Source organism: Malania oleifera, chromosome 9 (genome assembly GCF_029873635.1).
Source record: "Malania oleifera isolate guangnan ecotype guangnan chromosome 9, ASM2987363v1, whole genome shotgun sequence".
Taxonomy (NCBI): domain Eukaryota; kingdom Viridiplantae; phylum Streptophyta; class Magnoliopsida; order Santalales; family Ximeniaceae; genus Malania; species Malania oleifera.
The window spans coordinates 79297972-79314739 of record NC_080425.1 but is presented as its reverse complement, the minus strand read 5'-3'; the positions used below and the strand labels follow the sequence as shown (position 1 = coordinate 79314739).

The 16768-nt window shown below is 32.5% G+C and overlaps 1 protein-coding gene across 2 annotated transcripts; it reads right to left on the bottom strand.

Annotated features, from left to right (window-relative positions):
* Positions 1-10279: 10279 nt before the first annotated feature.
* On the bottom strand, positions 10280-16655 carry LOC131164132 (ABC transporter G family member 42-like). 2 transcript variants are annotated; one of them, XM_058121112.1, is made up of 19 exons: positions 16487-16655; positions 16323-16399; positions 16129-16182; positions 15920-16010; positions 15476-15777; positions 14724-15319; positions 14411-14571; positions 14033-14142; positions 13689-13842; positions 13428-13565; positions 13171-13325; positions 12682-13017; positions 12256-12546; positions 12086-12169; positions 11846-11979; positions 11522-11749; positions 11210-11381; positions 10861-11115; positions 10280-10769 (listed from the first exon to the last, which is right to left on the bottom strand). In XM_058121112.1, the coding sequence occupies exons 1-19, from the start codon at positions 16653-16655 to the stop codon at positions 10497-10499; spliced, it is 3780 nt and encodes a 1259-aa protein (XP_057977095.1). In that variant the 3' UTR covers positions 10280-10496. The 2 variants fall into 2 exon arrangements, with proteins under 2 accessions (XP_057977095.1, XP_057977096.1); XM_058121113.1 differs by having other exon boundaries at positions 13171-13319; positions 16487-16646.
* Between the last annotated feature and the right edge of the window lie 113 nt (positions 16656-16768).

Sequence of the window (16768 nt, the reverse complement as noted above, 5' to 3'; positions counted from 1 at the left end):
TTAAAATAAAATAAAATTAAAAATTAAAATATGGTACGATCCGAATCATCGATGGTGATCCATGGACCCATCTGGATAAAGTAAGGGGTTCTGATTTTTTTTTTAATAAAAATTAAAGAAAATAATTTTTTAGAGAAATATTGTTTATTTAAAAATTAAAATATGATCATAAAATGTAAAGTGTGTATATATATATATATATATATATATATATATCTGCATATTAGTGAAAAATGATTTTATTTTTTAATTCTCAAGTAATTGCAAAAAAATGTCCATTGCTTATTGCTTTTAAATTTGTATACAAACTTGAAAGTATTTATTATTTTATAAATTTTATAAAAAAAAAATTTAAAAGAAGGTGACATTTTTGTAATTATTTAAAGATATAAAAATAAAAAATAAAATTACTTGCTACCATAAATTGGTCGTTCTTTGGGTTAATATTAAAAAAATAAAAAAAATGGGGTTTATATTTATGTAAAAATCAAAAATAAATAATAAAAATTATTTTTATAAAATAATACATAGGTCCAGCTTAATTAATATGGCTTGGTTGATTGTTTTGGTGGTTTAATTAAAAAATAATAAAAGAAGGGGTGGGCTTACTTAAGCATGTCACGTTGCTTAAGCATATGCAATTCAAGAAGGTAGCCGCAATTTTTGTAGATGAAGTAATGTGGACAATGTGAAAACCCACTTGCTTAATTTACTTGTGTTTCATTAATTTGGGCATTTTAGATGGGTAGGTTGGACTTCTACTCAATTTGTTAGGCCATTTGGATTACATTTTCATGTTTTTTCTTCGCCTTTGGTATTGGACTTCGACAACCTAAACCTTTTTCATATTTTTTTCATCATTTTTGCTTAACACAAAAGTTTTAAGATTTAATTTTTATGATTAGGGAATATTTAAAGGTTCAGTTAGTTGCATTTTTTTTTTTCTTTTTAAATTTTTAAATTTTTAATTAATTATAAAAATTTTGAATTAAAAAAGAAGAAAAATTATTTTTATTGTATTTCTTTCTATTTGTCGCAATGTTCTGGAGAAGGATCCGAAATGACGAGAAATAATAATATTTGAGATTCAATGGAGTTGCCACTAACATGTTATTTACCTAAACGCGGTTAGTTCATATAATTACTATTTATTGATTGATCTCTAGACTAATTTTAGGGCCAATAAATCAATAGTCTCGATCTACATTTATCAGGATTGAGATCAAGAGTTTAGTTATGCGAGAGGAAGGTACTAACAGTCTAGCACCCCCTAGACGCCTGTTTCACGAATGATACTGAATTAATTATGAATTATCCATAAATTGAATCTAATGGTTTTTAATTAATTCTTTAAAAAAATAAATAAATATTAAAAATTTGAAATAAAATGTAAAATAAGGTGCAATTTAAGAATGACTAATAAGACCTCCAAAGGAGAGGATCTTATTAGATATACCTTCCTCACAACTAATATAAGTGACGTCTGAAATACCTCTTTACTCTTTGTTTAATCATTGAGACGCACATATACCAAAACAGAATATATATAGATAGATAGATAATAATCAAACAAATAAATCAAAATTTGAGTAAAAATAGTCTTTAAAACATTCTCAGGTTTTCCAAAAATTTTAAGTTTTTTTTTTTGAAAATTTTTCAAATTTTCTACAATTTTTTGGGATTTTTAAAGACTTTTTTTTCATTTTATTTAGTTTTTATATTTTTATTTTTTCCACTTTTTTGTTATCTGAGTAAAAAAAAAAACTCAAATAATTTTTATTTATATTTTATGATGTTTTAATATTTTTTCTTGATTTTTCTATTTTTCTTTTTACTATTTTCCCAAATTTTGAAAAATAAAAAAAATTAATATTTAAGATTAAAAACAAACCGACGATTCGAGATGGGTCAAACTAGTTAAATCGATCTAAATAGGGTCAACGTGTTAACTTTAGTTGACCCGAGTGAAGCTAGTTTGACCTAGTTGAAGAAAAACTATGACATGTCAGCTAGAGAAAGCGACACATGACACTGATATTTTTTATTTTTATTTATTTATTATTTGAATTGGTATATTCCTAAGAGTGGGGGTTAATTGAAAATTTAAAATTTATCTCCTAGGTTAAACTATCCAACAACAATATATACACGACCTAGGGTCTATCTATGCAATTTCAAATGCGCAGATAAATATAATGTGTGAAAATTAAATCATACGCAGCATTCACAAATAGTTGAGAATAACATACATGTGTAGTAAATATAAAGTGCTGAAATGTAAAGTGCACATGATAGTTATCGGAGTTAAGCTAATACTGTCTACATCCCCGCCTTGACTCACAAGCATAAGGATTCCACTAAATGCCTACTTTATGGGTGGAGTGGCATCGAATACAATACCTTACCAAGATGGTGCACCTAACTTTCCTAACCGGGTCAAAGCTAATCCGTAACTTTTCACAGGACAAGTCTCTCTCTTCAGGCCCACGCTTGAAATACAACCAAATCACAATACAAGATATGTACAAAATATATGTTTCTCAACTAAGCAGATTTGTACCAGTATAATCAACGCACACCAATAATGTAAGAACTATAATCTCAATGGTGTATCTGTGCAATCAACACTCAAAGTCATGACTATCTTAATTTAAGCACAAGAGTGTATCAACAAACTAATTTTTGAAACTATGTATAGATAAAAATCTCAATCACAATTTAGGATTTCAAAGATTTGTACCAAGAGTAATTGGAATATTTCAAAAATATTTTCTCAATATCAAAGTACAAAGAGATATTCAAATATGAATTTGTAAAAAGATTTTTGCACACACAAAAATACAAGTTCAATGAGCCTTGCAACAATAATGTAAAACTCACTTAACTATAAGATTTTTCCCACCCACAAATTTATTAAATAAAATAGGGAGAAAATCTTTGCTTAACTCTAAATATAAAAACCAATCAACAAATGCAATGAGAGTTTCTAACAATAACCATAAGTCAAGAGGAGATTAGAGCCCAACATTAATGAGGGCAATTACCGTCCAAGTTAATTGCTTGGCTAGAGTAATTGACGCTAGCCCTATAATGGCCGGAGTGATCCATGCTAGCGCTATAACGGTTGGAGTGATTCATACCAGACACCATAATGACAAATCTCTTAAGAGTCAAATCTTGTTAATATAAAAGGGGATACTGCGAAGAGATTAAGGTATCTCATTCTAAATTACTTTACTGTTGCTTACAACCTCTCAGGCCAATCCCTTACTTAGACATCAGAGAAATCCCTCGGAGTACACCCTGGGTCCTCCAAGCCACTCGTATTTCATCTTTTTTCAGATGATCGAGATCGAAAAGTTCATTGAAGATCATTTGACATTTTTATTCTACAACTCATTTGACATTTTTATTCCACAACATATATGTTATTTCCTTTTTGCTTTCCTCCATAATTATGGAGGGGCTTTTTGGGAGTGAGGAGAGCATTTTTGTTTACAAATAGTGGATATTTTGGAGAGGACAAGTGTAACGATCTCAAAATTCTTATTAATTTATATATATATATACAATAAACATTCCTACGTAGCGGAAATACAAATCATAAAACCATTTATACATGAACTGTACAATATCAGATTCCAGAATATACAGACCATACAAAATGCCCCTCCAGTATCATCTACTCAAAAAGATATACAATTCTAACAAAAACTCACCCTATAACCAGGTTGATCTAAGCTACACTCTACTCACGAGCCTGATCTGTTTGCCTCACTGGCTCACCTAAAAAATGTTAGAGTAATGGGGTGAGTCGACGCTCAATAAGTGGAAATATGCTATCACTAGTGTGTGGCAACTAAGTTAAGGATACTTTTAAAAATGATAACTGAACTGCAATGAAATAAATCATCTGTAAAACATATTTTTTTTTCACAATTTAAAACATATTGTATCGTCTGTTTTTCTACTTTTCATACTGATAATATCATACTATACTGTAAAACTGTAAACATATATATATATATATATATATATATAAAACTGTGCTTTTATTCCTGGGACTCTGTACGTCATGATTTGACCCCTCATGACAGGGTTGTGCGGTTCGTAGGCAGGACTCTATCTGGTCGGCCCTCCAGATAAGTCATCATACTCAACACTACCTCAGTCCGGCCAAACTGCATCCTCTCCTAAGCTTGGGACTGGCTACTACCTAGTCAAATCAGCCCCCTCAACCCAGTATACTGGGGAGCTGCATACTCTCTGAGCACGGCTAACGGTACCTACATACTATCTGAGATATGTGGTTGCACTCTATCTGTATCTAACAACGGTATCATGCTCTGTAATCTGTATTTGTTTGTGTATCTTTCCTCAGGGATCTGATACTATATACATACATACATATATACTCTTTTACTATTTTCATCATGATTTCGAAATTACCGTAACTCTATCATTCTATATTGTAAATACTGTATTTGTAGCATTTTGATGCTACCTCTGTATATATATCTGTGTATTCTGTATATATACTCTGTTTGTGTGTTCTGTATGTTATGGTAATAGGAAAACATGGCATGCTATAACACTGTATATATATACTGTTCTGTATAAAGCTGTAATATAAAATATGATCTGAGTATCTGTATACATGTATATGGATATATGTATATATCTGTCTTATGAAACCATCCATATAAAATCTGTATATGCATGTACATTTCTTAGTGAATATGAATCTATGTCTGTATAATCTCATATGTTGGAAAACTATATCAAATGTATATTCTATCTATATCTTTGTATTTAGTATAGTATGATGTTTCATAACACTGTATAAATTCATTCTTCACATGAAAGTCTACTTAGGCCACACAAACATTTATGCTCATTTTCTATAAAAACTATATAATAAACCGATATAAAAATATGCTTATAAAATCTCTATTAACTCTATTAAAACTTCTAACATAGCATATTTCCCTTACCTCAACTTTGAAAAGCCTCTATAAAAATCTGACTCTATACCCGCAGGATTCCTAATCCAACATCCTGAAAACGTAATGTTGTAGAACAAAACATCAGTATTTTCTAGTCTACATCATTTCTTATAACTGCTAGAAAGTTAAAAACTTAATAAAAGACCTTACCCTAAATTTGGGATGAAATTCAACTTCGTTTTCTCGACGATCCGCTCCGGCAAACTTGTAGAGAATTCTACCAGGCGCGTCATGGTAGCTTTGGATTGTCGATCTGGCAACTGGTGGGGCCGAAAATGAAGAGAGAAGGGAGAGAGAGTCGTAGGAGAGAGAGAGGTTTCTTAAAAATGAATTAATTCCCGGATTTTCATATATATATAACAGGGGATTTCGTCGATGAATCCTTCACAAATTTTGTCGACGAGACCCTGTATTCGTCGACGAAATTCAGGCTACCTCAGAACCCCTCTCGGTATTTTCTTGTCGACGAAGCCCTGTGTTCGTCAATGAAATTCTGAAGACCTTCGTCGACGAGATCCTGTGTTCGTAGACGAAGTTTGGCAAATTTTTGAAATTATGATTATTTAATATTATCTCCAAAATGTAATGTCCGCGTTCGTCGACGAAATCTACGGCCTCCTTCTGTTTCTGTATCTATTTTCTCTTCCTCTTATTATTAAAATGTTATTATTATTCGGGTCACTACAACAAGTGATTAGAATTGATGAAAGTAATATGATTGCAAAAAGTATTCTTAAATCTCAAGAGAGAGGACTTGATTGTTCAACTATTTAACCCCTTGTTTGGTTTATGGAATGAAATTGAAATAGGAAAGGAATCGAGAGGAATGGAATAAAGGTAAGAGTGGAATTACTTCTGAATGCAATTACTGTATTTGATTAGTAACATGAAATGATTATAGGAATTATATTTTAATTTCTTTCTCACATTTAATATTCTTCAATAGCTTCTATAATGGAATGAAAAATAAGTCATTTTCATATTAAAAATTTCTAATACATAATTATTTAATTTTGTGTTATTACTTTTATTTTATAAAAATAATTTTTATTAGTTTTAATATTATTTAATATTATTTATTATTCTAATTATTATCCTTAAAATAATAATAATTTCTTCTTTTTATTATTATTTTATAGTAATAATTATTATTGTCATTGTAGTCATTATTTATTATTATTTTTTAATAATTATTGTCCTTACAATAGTAATAATTATTATTTTTGCACTTTTTATTGTTTCCCTTGTTGTTATTTCTATTTTATAGTAATAATATTTTAATTGGTTTATTATTATTATTATTATTATTATTATTATTATTATTATTGTAATTATTAGTAATTGTTATTATTTTTATAATAATGTTAATAACAATAAGTATTATTATTGTTGTTGTTGTTGTATTTGATTGATTATTATTATTTTATTATTTTATAATAGTAATTATTATTAGTATAATTATTAATTTATTTTTCATTAATATATTTATTATTTTATAATAATAATTATAAAATAATAAATATCATTAAAATGATAATTGTTTTCCCCCCTTTTTTATTATTCTTGTTGTTATTATTTTAAAATAATAAACATTATTCTTATCATACTTATTATTCGTTGTTATTATTTTTTATTTAGTTTTTAATAATTATTATCCTTAAAATAATAATTATTATTTTGGCCTATTTTATTATTTATAATGTTCATGTTGTATTTTATTGTAATAGATATTATTATTAGTTGTTATTATTGTTATTTTAATTATTATTAGTTGTTATTGTTTTTGTAATAATAAAAATAACAATTAATATTATTATTTATTGTTTTTTATCTTTGACTATTATTTTTATTTCCATAATAGTGATTATTATTAGTTTAATTATTATTGTTTATTGTTGCTATTACTATTTTTTATTTGAAATAATTATTATCCAAAATAATAATAATAATTTTTTCCTTTATTATTATTATTATTATTATTATTATTATTTTTCTTGTTGCTATTATTATTTTTATTGTAGTTATTATTAGTTATTTTTTTTTATTTATTATTTTTATAATAATTATTATCCTTAAAAGAATATTAATTATTTTGGTCTTTTTTATTATTAATATTGTTCTTGTTGTTATTATTATTTTATGGTAATAAATATTATTTATTGTTATTACAATCATCATTAGTTGTTATTATTTTTATTATAATAGTAATAATAATCAGTATTCTCAACATTTATTGTTGTTTTTTGAATTTTTTTATTATAAAATGAGTTTGATTCCCTGGAATGTAGATTGATTTTAACCTATCTGGTTTGAAATCGTGATTGCCTTGTGTGTAGAAATCGTATTCCAGCCATAATATGATTCCATTCTTAATTCTGTAGTACCGAACTAGGAATGCGATTCCATTCCTGATATTTGACTCCATTTGAGGCCTCATTATGCAAATCAAATGGGGATAAGTGTCCTAAAAGATTTCCTTCGAAAAATAATTGGAGGTATTTATAGAGAAGGGACAAAATATTGAAAGGTGTTACTTTCAATTAAGGGTGTAATCAGTTTATTACTATTTGATTATGGGTAAAATCAAAAGTTGAATTGAACCTTGTGGTTTTTAGTCTTCCCAAACCGAAATCGAAACTGAAATTGAACTAAATATATTATCCCCTAAAGAACCGAACATTCGGCAGTTGGGTTACAGTTTTTCAGTTTTTAACCAATTTTCTAAATATTCAACAACTTCTTTTCACAAGGGTTGTTCAAAATCTATTGGGCATTTTGATTTCTAAATATTAAATGGACCAATCATGTATTAACGTACTAATTAAGTAATTACACTAATTTATATATAAAATTTAAATTTAAATCGATTTTTTGATTCGGTTATATTTTGGAAACCGAAATTGAAAATTTATATTTTCTAAGATCAAAACTGAAATAAAATACTGAAAAGTCAAATAGCTTTTGATTTCAGTTTGGTTTCGGTCTGATTTTCGGTTTTTTGTGTAATTTTAATTTAACTAATACACATAACAGTGATCCATTCAACTATCTATATGCAGTTATGCGCACAGGTTTTTTTTTTTGTTAATTATATTTTGTTTGGCCATCTCGGAGTCGGGACAAATTTGAGCATGAAATAATGAAAGGGTAGTTTGGACATTTGAGGTGAAGAGAAAAGTACCCTACAAGGCTACAATCCACGTCTGCGGTGGTTTGGTCATTGAATCATTTAATGCTGAAAGATGGCGGAAGCGAAGCCGCGTCGGCTCACCTACAAAGAACCATCCTGATGGCTTGCCCACGTGCCTGTACGGCCGAGTGCTGCCCACACGCTTTGCTTCCACCACGTGGGCCCCAAAACTCTCTCTCTCTCTCTCTCTCTCTCCTCTCTCTCTCTCTCTCTCTCTCTCTCTCTCACTCTCTCTCTCTCTCTCACACACACACACATACACACATACACACAGAAAAATATATGATTGCATCAAACCTATCCAAATCCAAAAGCCCAAATTCAAATTTTCCTTGAATTAAAAAGGTAACTCGTCATCAAATTGGCCAAACCAAATCTATTGATAGGAAACTGCCGAGGCATCGTTGTCAAAAATTTGTCAAAAAAAAAAAGGCAGAAGAAAGATATTATTTATATCGTGGTGATTGACTTGTGCTTACCTTATTTTTATCGATTTTTTTATTGAGTGAGAAATTATGTTAGTGTATATGTTCATTTTGAAGAATTTCATGATAATTCAGTGTGATACTTAATTTGAAAAAAGGTATTAAAAGGTATTTATAATTTGGATAAATGAATTCAAGTAAAAAAAATTATATGAAATTTATTAAATAAAAAAAATAATTTTTTAAATTATTGATCGAATTAAGGCATGCCATGTGAAAGGAGTTTATCAAAGTGTAGATCAGATGTGGAGAAATGTTCGATTCTGAGTTAGTTTTATTGCTGAGAGCATCAATTCTTTTCAAAAATTGAAGAAGTCAGACATTAAGATTCTGAATGAATTTCAAATTAAGTATCAAGGAGTTTGCGATAGGTTTGGAAAAATTATTTCATGGGTTAAACCTCCAGTAGAGTCCTAAAACTTAATTGTGATGGGAGTTGTAGGGGTAATCCGGATACTTCAGGAGGTGGAAGAATTATTCGGGATTGCCATGACATGGTAAAAGTAGTTTTTTCAAGTTATTTTGGCAATGGTACAAATAATAGTGCAGAATTAAAAGCAATCAGGGAAGGTTTTCATTTGTACAAACATTTGCATTATTTTAATGTGATTATTGAAAGTGACTCGCGAATTGTAATTGATTGGTTTCGGAAAGGTAGATGTACTTTGTGGTACCTTTGGGATTTTTGGGAAGAACTCGTGGTGGAGTTAGAAGGAGTGAACGTCATAGTGATGCATCAATATAGGGAAGACAACAGTGCGACTGATTTTCTTGTTAAAGAAGGAGAAATGAGAAACAATGTAATTTACGAAGAACAACAGCTTGTACCACGTTATCTGAAAGGTATTCTTCGGATGGATAGGTGAGGTCTCGTTTCAGTTCATCATTAGTTCATCTTTAGAGTTTCGGTTGGTGAATTTTGATTTGTTTTTGGTTGTCTTTATATTTTTATCTTCTTTATTAGTTATGTTTTGTTTTGTTGTCCTAATTTGGTTGGTTGCTGGTGTTGGATTTTGGGAGTGTTTTTCTGTACTCTCTCTTTTGTTTTATCTTATAATCACGGTATTCCTTTGCTAAGTGAGGGTATATTAATAAATAAATGAAGGTACCGCCCTCTTTTATTAAAAAAAAAAAAAAAAAAAAAGGGTTGGTAAGCCCAAAAAGGAGCAATATCTAGGTTTAATATATTTTATGGATCTGAGATATTAAAGGCCTTGTTGGCCGGTGGTCATTTTTATTTTTCGAGATAATTATAAAAACACTATTTTATTTTTTAGCTTTTCGAATTTGTAAAAAAGGGTTTAAAAAAATATTTTTATATTATTTTCAAGGGTTTTTGCATGTACCTTGAAAGACCAAAATCTACGGTAGCATTTTCATAATTATTTAAGAAAATTAAATAATTCTCTACAGCTACACATATCTTTGGGAAATCTGGTGTTCCAATAATGATACTAATTGGTACATCACTTGGAATGTTTACGATGGGAGTGTCCTTTTTTTTGATTAATTTAGCGAACAGTCAATTGGGCAATTGGGACTTACAGAAAAATAAAATAAAGGATTACTTGTATGAACAATTTGCAAGAGTTGTCTAATTCAACAAAGAGCAATCAATTCATAATATGTGCATATCATAATTTCATAACATGTCCATACGTTGTTCTTGAACAAAAATGAAAGTCTAATAATCAATATATTATTTCAATTTTTACATTCCATAATCAATAACTATTCATTTTGAACAAAGCTAAAAGAATGAATCTATCATTGCACAATCTGTAGATATCTAAAATTACAATTTTTTCCTCGCAGCTACCTCCGTTGGAAGTTTAATTTCATAATGCAGAATGCAAATATGAGGGCAAAGACCACAGTGAAGCCCACCAAAACTCCAGCAACAGGTCCCATGAAATTCAGGTTATACCCAAAATGGTTCTCCACATACCATTTGATGCTCGGATCAGGTTCAACCCCAGGTACTTTGATTGTGTCCTTTAGGTCACCATATTGTGAAACGATGAGTCCATAAACAGTCCATGCCAGTGGGCAAACCCAGTAATACCATGTCCACCACTTGGGAATTCTCTGAAATGTTTGAAGAGAAATTAAAACAATTTGGCAATTGTAATCACATTATGGATGCTGTATGATATGACATTAGTCGAAATGAACTCACTGGTTTGGGGATAAAGAAGCCGGAGAAGAGGGTGAAGAACGCATAGAAGGCTGATGCGAGGATAGAAGCCACTTCATGGCTTGGTGTGATCGAAACCATCATCATCCCATAGTATGTGAAGTAGAGAAAGGAGAAGAACAAGATGAAGAAGAACCAACAAAACTTTGCTAATGTCCATTGAAAGCTCAGCAATGCATACACCATTAGTGAATAGTACGCGGTTTGAATAAAGACATATGGTATTTCACAGATAACCTGCAAGGCAAGCACCCAATAAGTCCATTAGTGGAACTTCAATTTTCCATCTACATTTATTCAAGTTATGTAACCTTAACCCTATTTCCCCTACCTGTGCCATGGCATATGGAAATGCGGAGTACATCCCAGCAGCTCTTTCTCGATAGAATACTGTTCGTTCAATGGCTACAACAGGCTGCACAGTTGAACAATTGTTGATTCCAATAAACAACACAGAAACATACATTGCCCCAATGATCATTGTTAGGTCAGTTGCATTCTCCCTGGACCAATAACATTTGCATGGTTAATATAATGAAACTTGTATCAGCAAAGGAGTCACAACAAACCCCACCCCCCGGCGGCGGGGGCAAAAATAAAAAAAAGAGGAGAAATATTGGATTGGAGTAGGAATGGGACCGACCTTTTACTGCCAACCTGCCAAAATATAGTGCCAAGTATAAGAGCTGCAAATAAGGTGAAAGTGTACCGCACAAGGTTATAATTGGGACTTCTCCAGTAAGTCCACCATTGTTTCCAAAAGCAGGACTTGAATTGTCCCCAAGTCGACTGAGAGTACCGTGTAGGAAAGTAAAGTTCTTTTGCTCCTTGTGTTGGTGTACTCAACTCCTCTACCAAATCCTTGTTTCGCCTAAATCATGACCGTGCATGTTAGGCTTCTAAATAGTCATATATTTCACAACACCAGCCTAAAAACTTTTACTAGTGTGATATGTTTTACACTTACAGGTGCAAGGTGGATGATTTGTAATGTTCAGCAAAATCAATGGCAGTACGGACTTCTGCTGCTACTGAGCTAGCTTCTAGCATCCATGTAGCTGGATTGTATTTTTCTCTAATTCTTGGGACTCCAGGAATTGCCTGCAGTAATCAAGCAAATGTTTAGTAAGTCTACAACTTGTTCATTCATCTTCATTCACATGGTAATTAGGAAAAAAACATGTTTTGGGTTGGGGGAATACCATACCTCAAAGTATTCAATAATCTTGCGAGAATTTTGGCCCAATGGTCCTGAATAGATGACTTGTCCTCCCCTTTTCAACAGTAGCAACTGGCGGATACTCATGTCAGAGAGAGAGAGAGAGAGAGAGAGAGAGAGAGAGAGGAGAGAGAGAGAGGGAGAGAGGTAAATATTACCTCATCAAAGCTTTCAAAGATGTCAATACTAGGCTGGTGAATTGTGCAGACAACAGTTCTTCCAGTATCCACTGTGTTTCTCACGGTCCTCATGACAATGGCTGCTGCCCTTGCATCAAGACCCGATGTCGGTTCATCCATAAATATGATTGAAGGATTTGCAACAAGCTCCACTGCTATAGTCAATCTCTTCCTTTGTTCGGTTGACAAACCTGTAATCCCTGGGAGCCCAACTATTGCATTTTTGAGAACATTCAGCTCAATTAACTCCATGACTTCATCCACAAAAATCTGAAAATAGAAAATGCATATTAAACTTTTGGGCTCATATTCTTGCAACATAATCCTTCAACAATGAGTATGAGATCATGCCGCTCTTCTTTAAAAAAATGAAAAAAAAGGAGAGTGTGAGATCATGCTTCTAACCATCTTTTCTTTGTCGCTGACTTCTTTTGGGAGCCGCAGAAAAGCAGAATAAAGTAGTGATTCGTAAACTGTGACCTGGGGAGAGTGGATGTCATTCTGTTCACAATAACCAGAAATTCTTGCAAACGTTTCTTGTTTCTTTGGGAACCCACAGATTCTAATATCCCCTTCAATATAACCACCTGTTTTTCTTCCTGCTAGAACATCCATCAGTGTTGTCTTTCCTGCTCCACTAACTCCCATTAATGCAGTCAAGACCCCAGGCTTGAATGCCCCAGTCACTTCTCTTAGCAGCTGTAATCTATCTTCTCCCTCAGCTCCTTGTTTCTTCATTTCCTGTTAAATACTATAATGGTCAGTTAAGTAACTTAAGTTTGTTATAGTCTATGAAATATTTTAAAAGGGTGAACAAAAATAGAATTGTTAGGCCATAGTTTACAAACATGGAACTTGAAAATAAAAAAATTAGAGAAACAAAAATATTCCCACCAAGGGCATGTCCACATAGTAATTGATGTTGTTGAATGACATGGATAGAGGCATAAATGGAAGAATCATTCCTCTCTTCAGAGCAACCTCATTTGTTGAATCAGTGCTAGTCCTTTTTTCATTTGATTGCGCTCTCATTTTTTCCATTGCTACTCCTGAAAAGTTCACAATCCATGTCAAAAACTGACTGAAAAGTCTAAGTTTCTGCAATTTAAGCTCAATGAATTTGTCAGAGAGTACATTGCTGAACTTCTTACCTATATTGTTTCCATGAGTTGATGTCTGTCCCTCCAACCTTCTTGTTTCATGTTCTTGTTGTTTTTCCTTTACTTCTTGGTCGAATGCCGCATCATTTGCAGTTTCATCAGATATTATAGCTTGTGGCTTTCCAAGGTCTGTTGTAAAGAAAAAAAGGATTAAAAATGAGAAAATCAGGGGTCTTGACAAAAAAGTGTAATAAAGAAGACAATTTTAACTTTCAAATGTTGGTACATTGCACATGAAAGATCTATGCTTACGATTTAGGTACATGAGCGATAAGGTGAACAGGAGGTTGAAGAGGATAGTAAACCCGAAAAGGGCCATAACCCCAATCCAACACCAGCTGCTCCTGGGTGAGACATTGAAGCTCTCTAGTACTGCCACTCCCAATCGTGTCACATTGTCTGATGCCTACAATTAATTAATCTTTTTAATAATTTTCCACCTTTATTATCTGTCTGCGTGCGCGCGCGCGCACACACACACACACACACACACACACAAGTTGAGCTTAAATGTATCCCTTCTAATTCACTGTCTCCAGAGATTGTATGGAAAATAGTTGTCCCCTGAAAAGCTATAGGAGTGAAAAATATCATACCATTTTGTTCATCCATCTTAGAGAAAGCATCTCATTGACTGTCATAGCCTTGAAACCATATGCCAGAGGTGACACCCAGTTGCCCCATTTCCACCACGTAGGAAGCTCGCCTATTACATTAAAAAAAAAAAAGCAAATCTTGTTAAAGTCATTAAACTGCAAAAATAATTTTTCTTGTGATAATTGGAACAAAAAATGCCTATTTTGTTTGTAGATTGGCATCAGAGACTGACAAATATCACAATGGCCACAAAGATAGTCCAAATTGAAAATAAACATTTTGGTGCATTATATAAGTACAATTTATTTCATATTTTCTACTCAGTCTTAAGTTTCCAAAACAATAGTATGATCATAAAATTAATGAGAGTACCAAACCTTTTGGGATGATAAATCCTCCTAGAAGAAATAAAAGGAGCAAAGAAAGTGCTCCCCCAGTGTGAGCAACGATCATAGTCCTGCATACTCCTGCAATTAGCCTTAATATCCCGCAAGCCATTTGTTGGATTAAAAATATTAATAGCAGCTGCTTGAAAAACCTGTAAGATAGAGGGACAATATGTTGAACTAATTATCATTTTTCTTAGCTGGACCGATAACTCCAATAAGAAAAGTAGATTTCCCTCTGCCATGAAGCTCATTACTACTTCATATTATCTGTTATGTTTAATTTTTGGCATAATTAGGTTACCTGTTAGCTTCCGGTGCATATCCAATAGTGAAATACGAAATTATCATCCATACTATAGATTCTAAAAGAGATAAAGGTATCCTGAGCAGAACATTTGGGAGAGTGAAAACCCATGCTGGATAGAATAAAAGATCCCTTTGCTTGTAGAACACGGGAAGCCTTGTCATCGTCACTGACAACTCAGCGAATCCATTGAACATGTTGATGATTATAGAAAATATTATTGCACCAACATAGAGTAGCCCATCATCATAATTGATGTCAAGTGTTGTCCTCAAGAACATTGTAGATAAGACTAATGCAACAACTGTAATTTGAATGGTCTTGAAGACATAAACAAAAGCGATTCTCTTGATCATGATCCACTCTTTGTCAAAAGAGGCTTTCAAAAGCTCCATTTTTGGAACTGAGCTTTTTGTGAAGACAAGAGCTGATTCATGATTTTGGCTCTTGTCATATGGGACAGAGAGATCATCAGCAAGCTTCAATCCCACATGAAAATCCTTAAACCTGGTTGAAAATTCACCAACAGCTACATAATGGTATGCTTTGCCACTATCAGCCCAGTACTGCTCTTGATCTTTCTTTGATGTAACCTGCAACCATTGTGCAAATAAAACATGAATTTATGCTAAAGACCTATTTTGGGCCAATTCATAATGCACATTACCATATTTCATAGTGATGTCATGTTGGAAGGATTATATATATATATATTTACATATTTACCTGGCTTGGTTATTTAGTTTTACCTCTTGTAAGAAGTCAGCAGTGCCCTTTCTCTCAGGGCACTTGAACCCGCATCTCTCAAAGAAATCTAGTATGTGCTCCCGTGGCCCCTGGTACACAATCTGTCCTTCAGATAGGAGGACAACGTCATCAAAGAGATCAAATGTCTCAGGATCAGGCTGGAGTAGGGATACAAATATGGTAGCCTTAGTGAGATGAGCTATCTGCTGCAAGCACCTCACAATCTGAAAAGTTGTAGAGCTATCCAGACCCGTTGATATCTCATCCATGAATAAGGTCTTTGACGGTCCAACTATCATCTCCCCTGCAGCCATCATATCAATCCATATGTTACCCCAAAACTCTAATATTTCTATTTTCTAGGCCTCCAGGGTTACTGAATTGTCCTCTAAAATTTCTTACTAGTTACCATCAAGTGACAGAAAAATGTTAAAAGAGAACTAAACCTGTCGTTAATCGTTTTTTCTCACCACCAGAAATCCCTCGCATCATCTGGTCTCCAACGATTGTGTCCTCGCATTTATCAAGTCCCAATATCTGTTTCATCCATTATTTAAAAATATTAAGTGAAGGAACTGAATCGACTGATGATGAGAGCAATGTGACAAGTAAATGAATAATCATATTGGGTGGCTGTGAAAAATGTCCTACTTACTCTCAAAACATAATCAGTCATTAGACTATTCTCAGCTCCTTCCACTGCAGTTGCCTGGACAAAAGAAATGCCACAATTAAAACATATCAAACACAAGATGACGCCATAAAACAATTATGCTTGACACAGTTTCCCAGCTTGTGAAGTTCTCTTGACACTGTTTCTTAACTTGGGGAAGATTTCTTTGGTTTTACCTTCATGAAAAGGTCCACATCTGCATCTGGGACTATCCCAGCCTCCATCTCCCTCCTCACAAGCTCAGTTAATAGTGCTGAAACATTAACCAATTTGAATGTCAGAAGCAATATATGGAATGGGAATTCAAGAGAAGCAATTACAAGTTAAGTTATCAAATTACCAAATCTGGAGCCCACCCCTTGAAACCTTGCTGAGAAATCCAGAGTTTCCCTAACAGTTAACACTCCTGTATGAACATCATTCTGGCTTACGTATGCTGATGTCTTCCTTGGCACAAATTCACCAAGCTCATACCCATTGTAACTCACTTCTCCGCTCACCTGATGCATCCATATAATGTGTTGGGTCAAATGGAAGAATGAATTCTCCCTCTAGTGCCAAGGTCTGTTTATGTTTTGTTTCTGTTTTTGTTTTAATCAGCCAAAAGACGAGACAAAAAGTT

Coding starts and splice junctions, on each gene's coding strand:
- LOC131164132 (XM_058121112.1), bottom strand. CDS start 16,655: ATGCATCAGGTGAGCGGAGAAGTGAGTTACAATGGGTATGAGCTTGGT. Junction 15,320..15,475: donor CTGCTGACTTCTTACAAGAG/GTAAAACTAAAT, acceptor CAATGGTTGCAG/GTTACATCAAAGAAAGATCA. Junction 14,143..14,410: donor AGGATTTATCATCCCAAAAG/GTTTGGTACTCT, acceptor TTAATGTAATAG/GCGAGCTTCCTACGTGGTGG.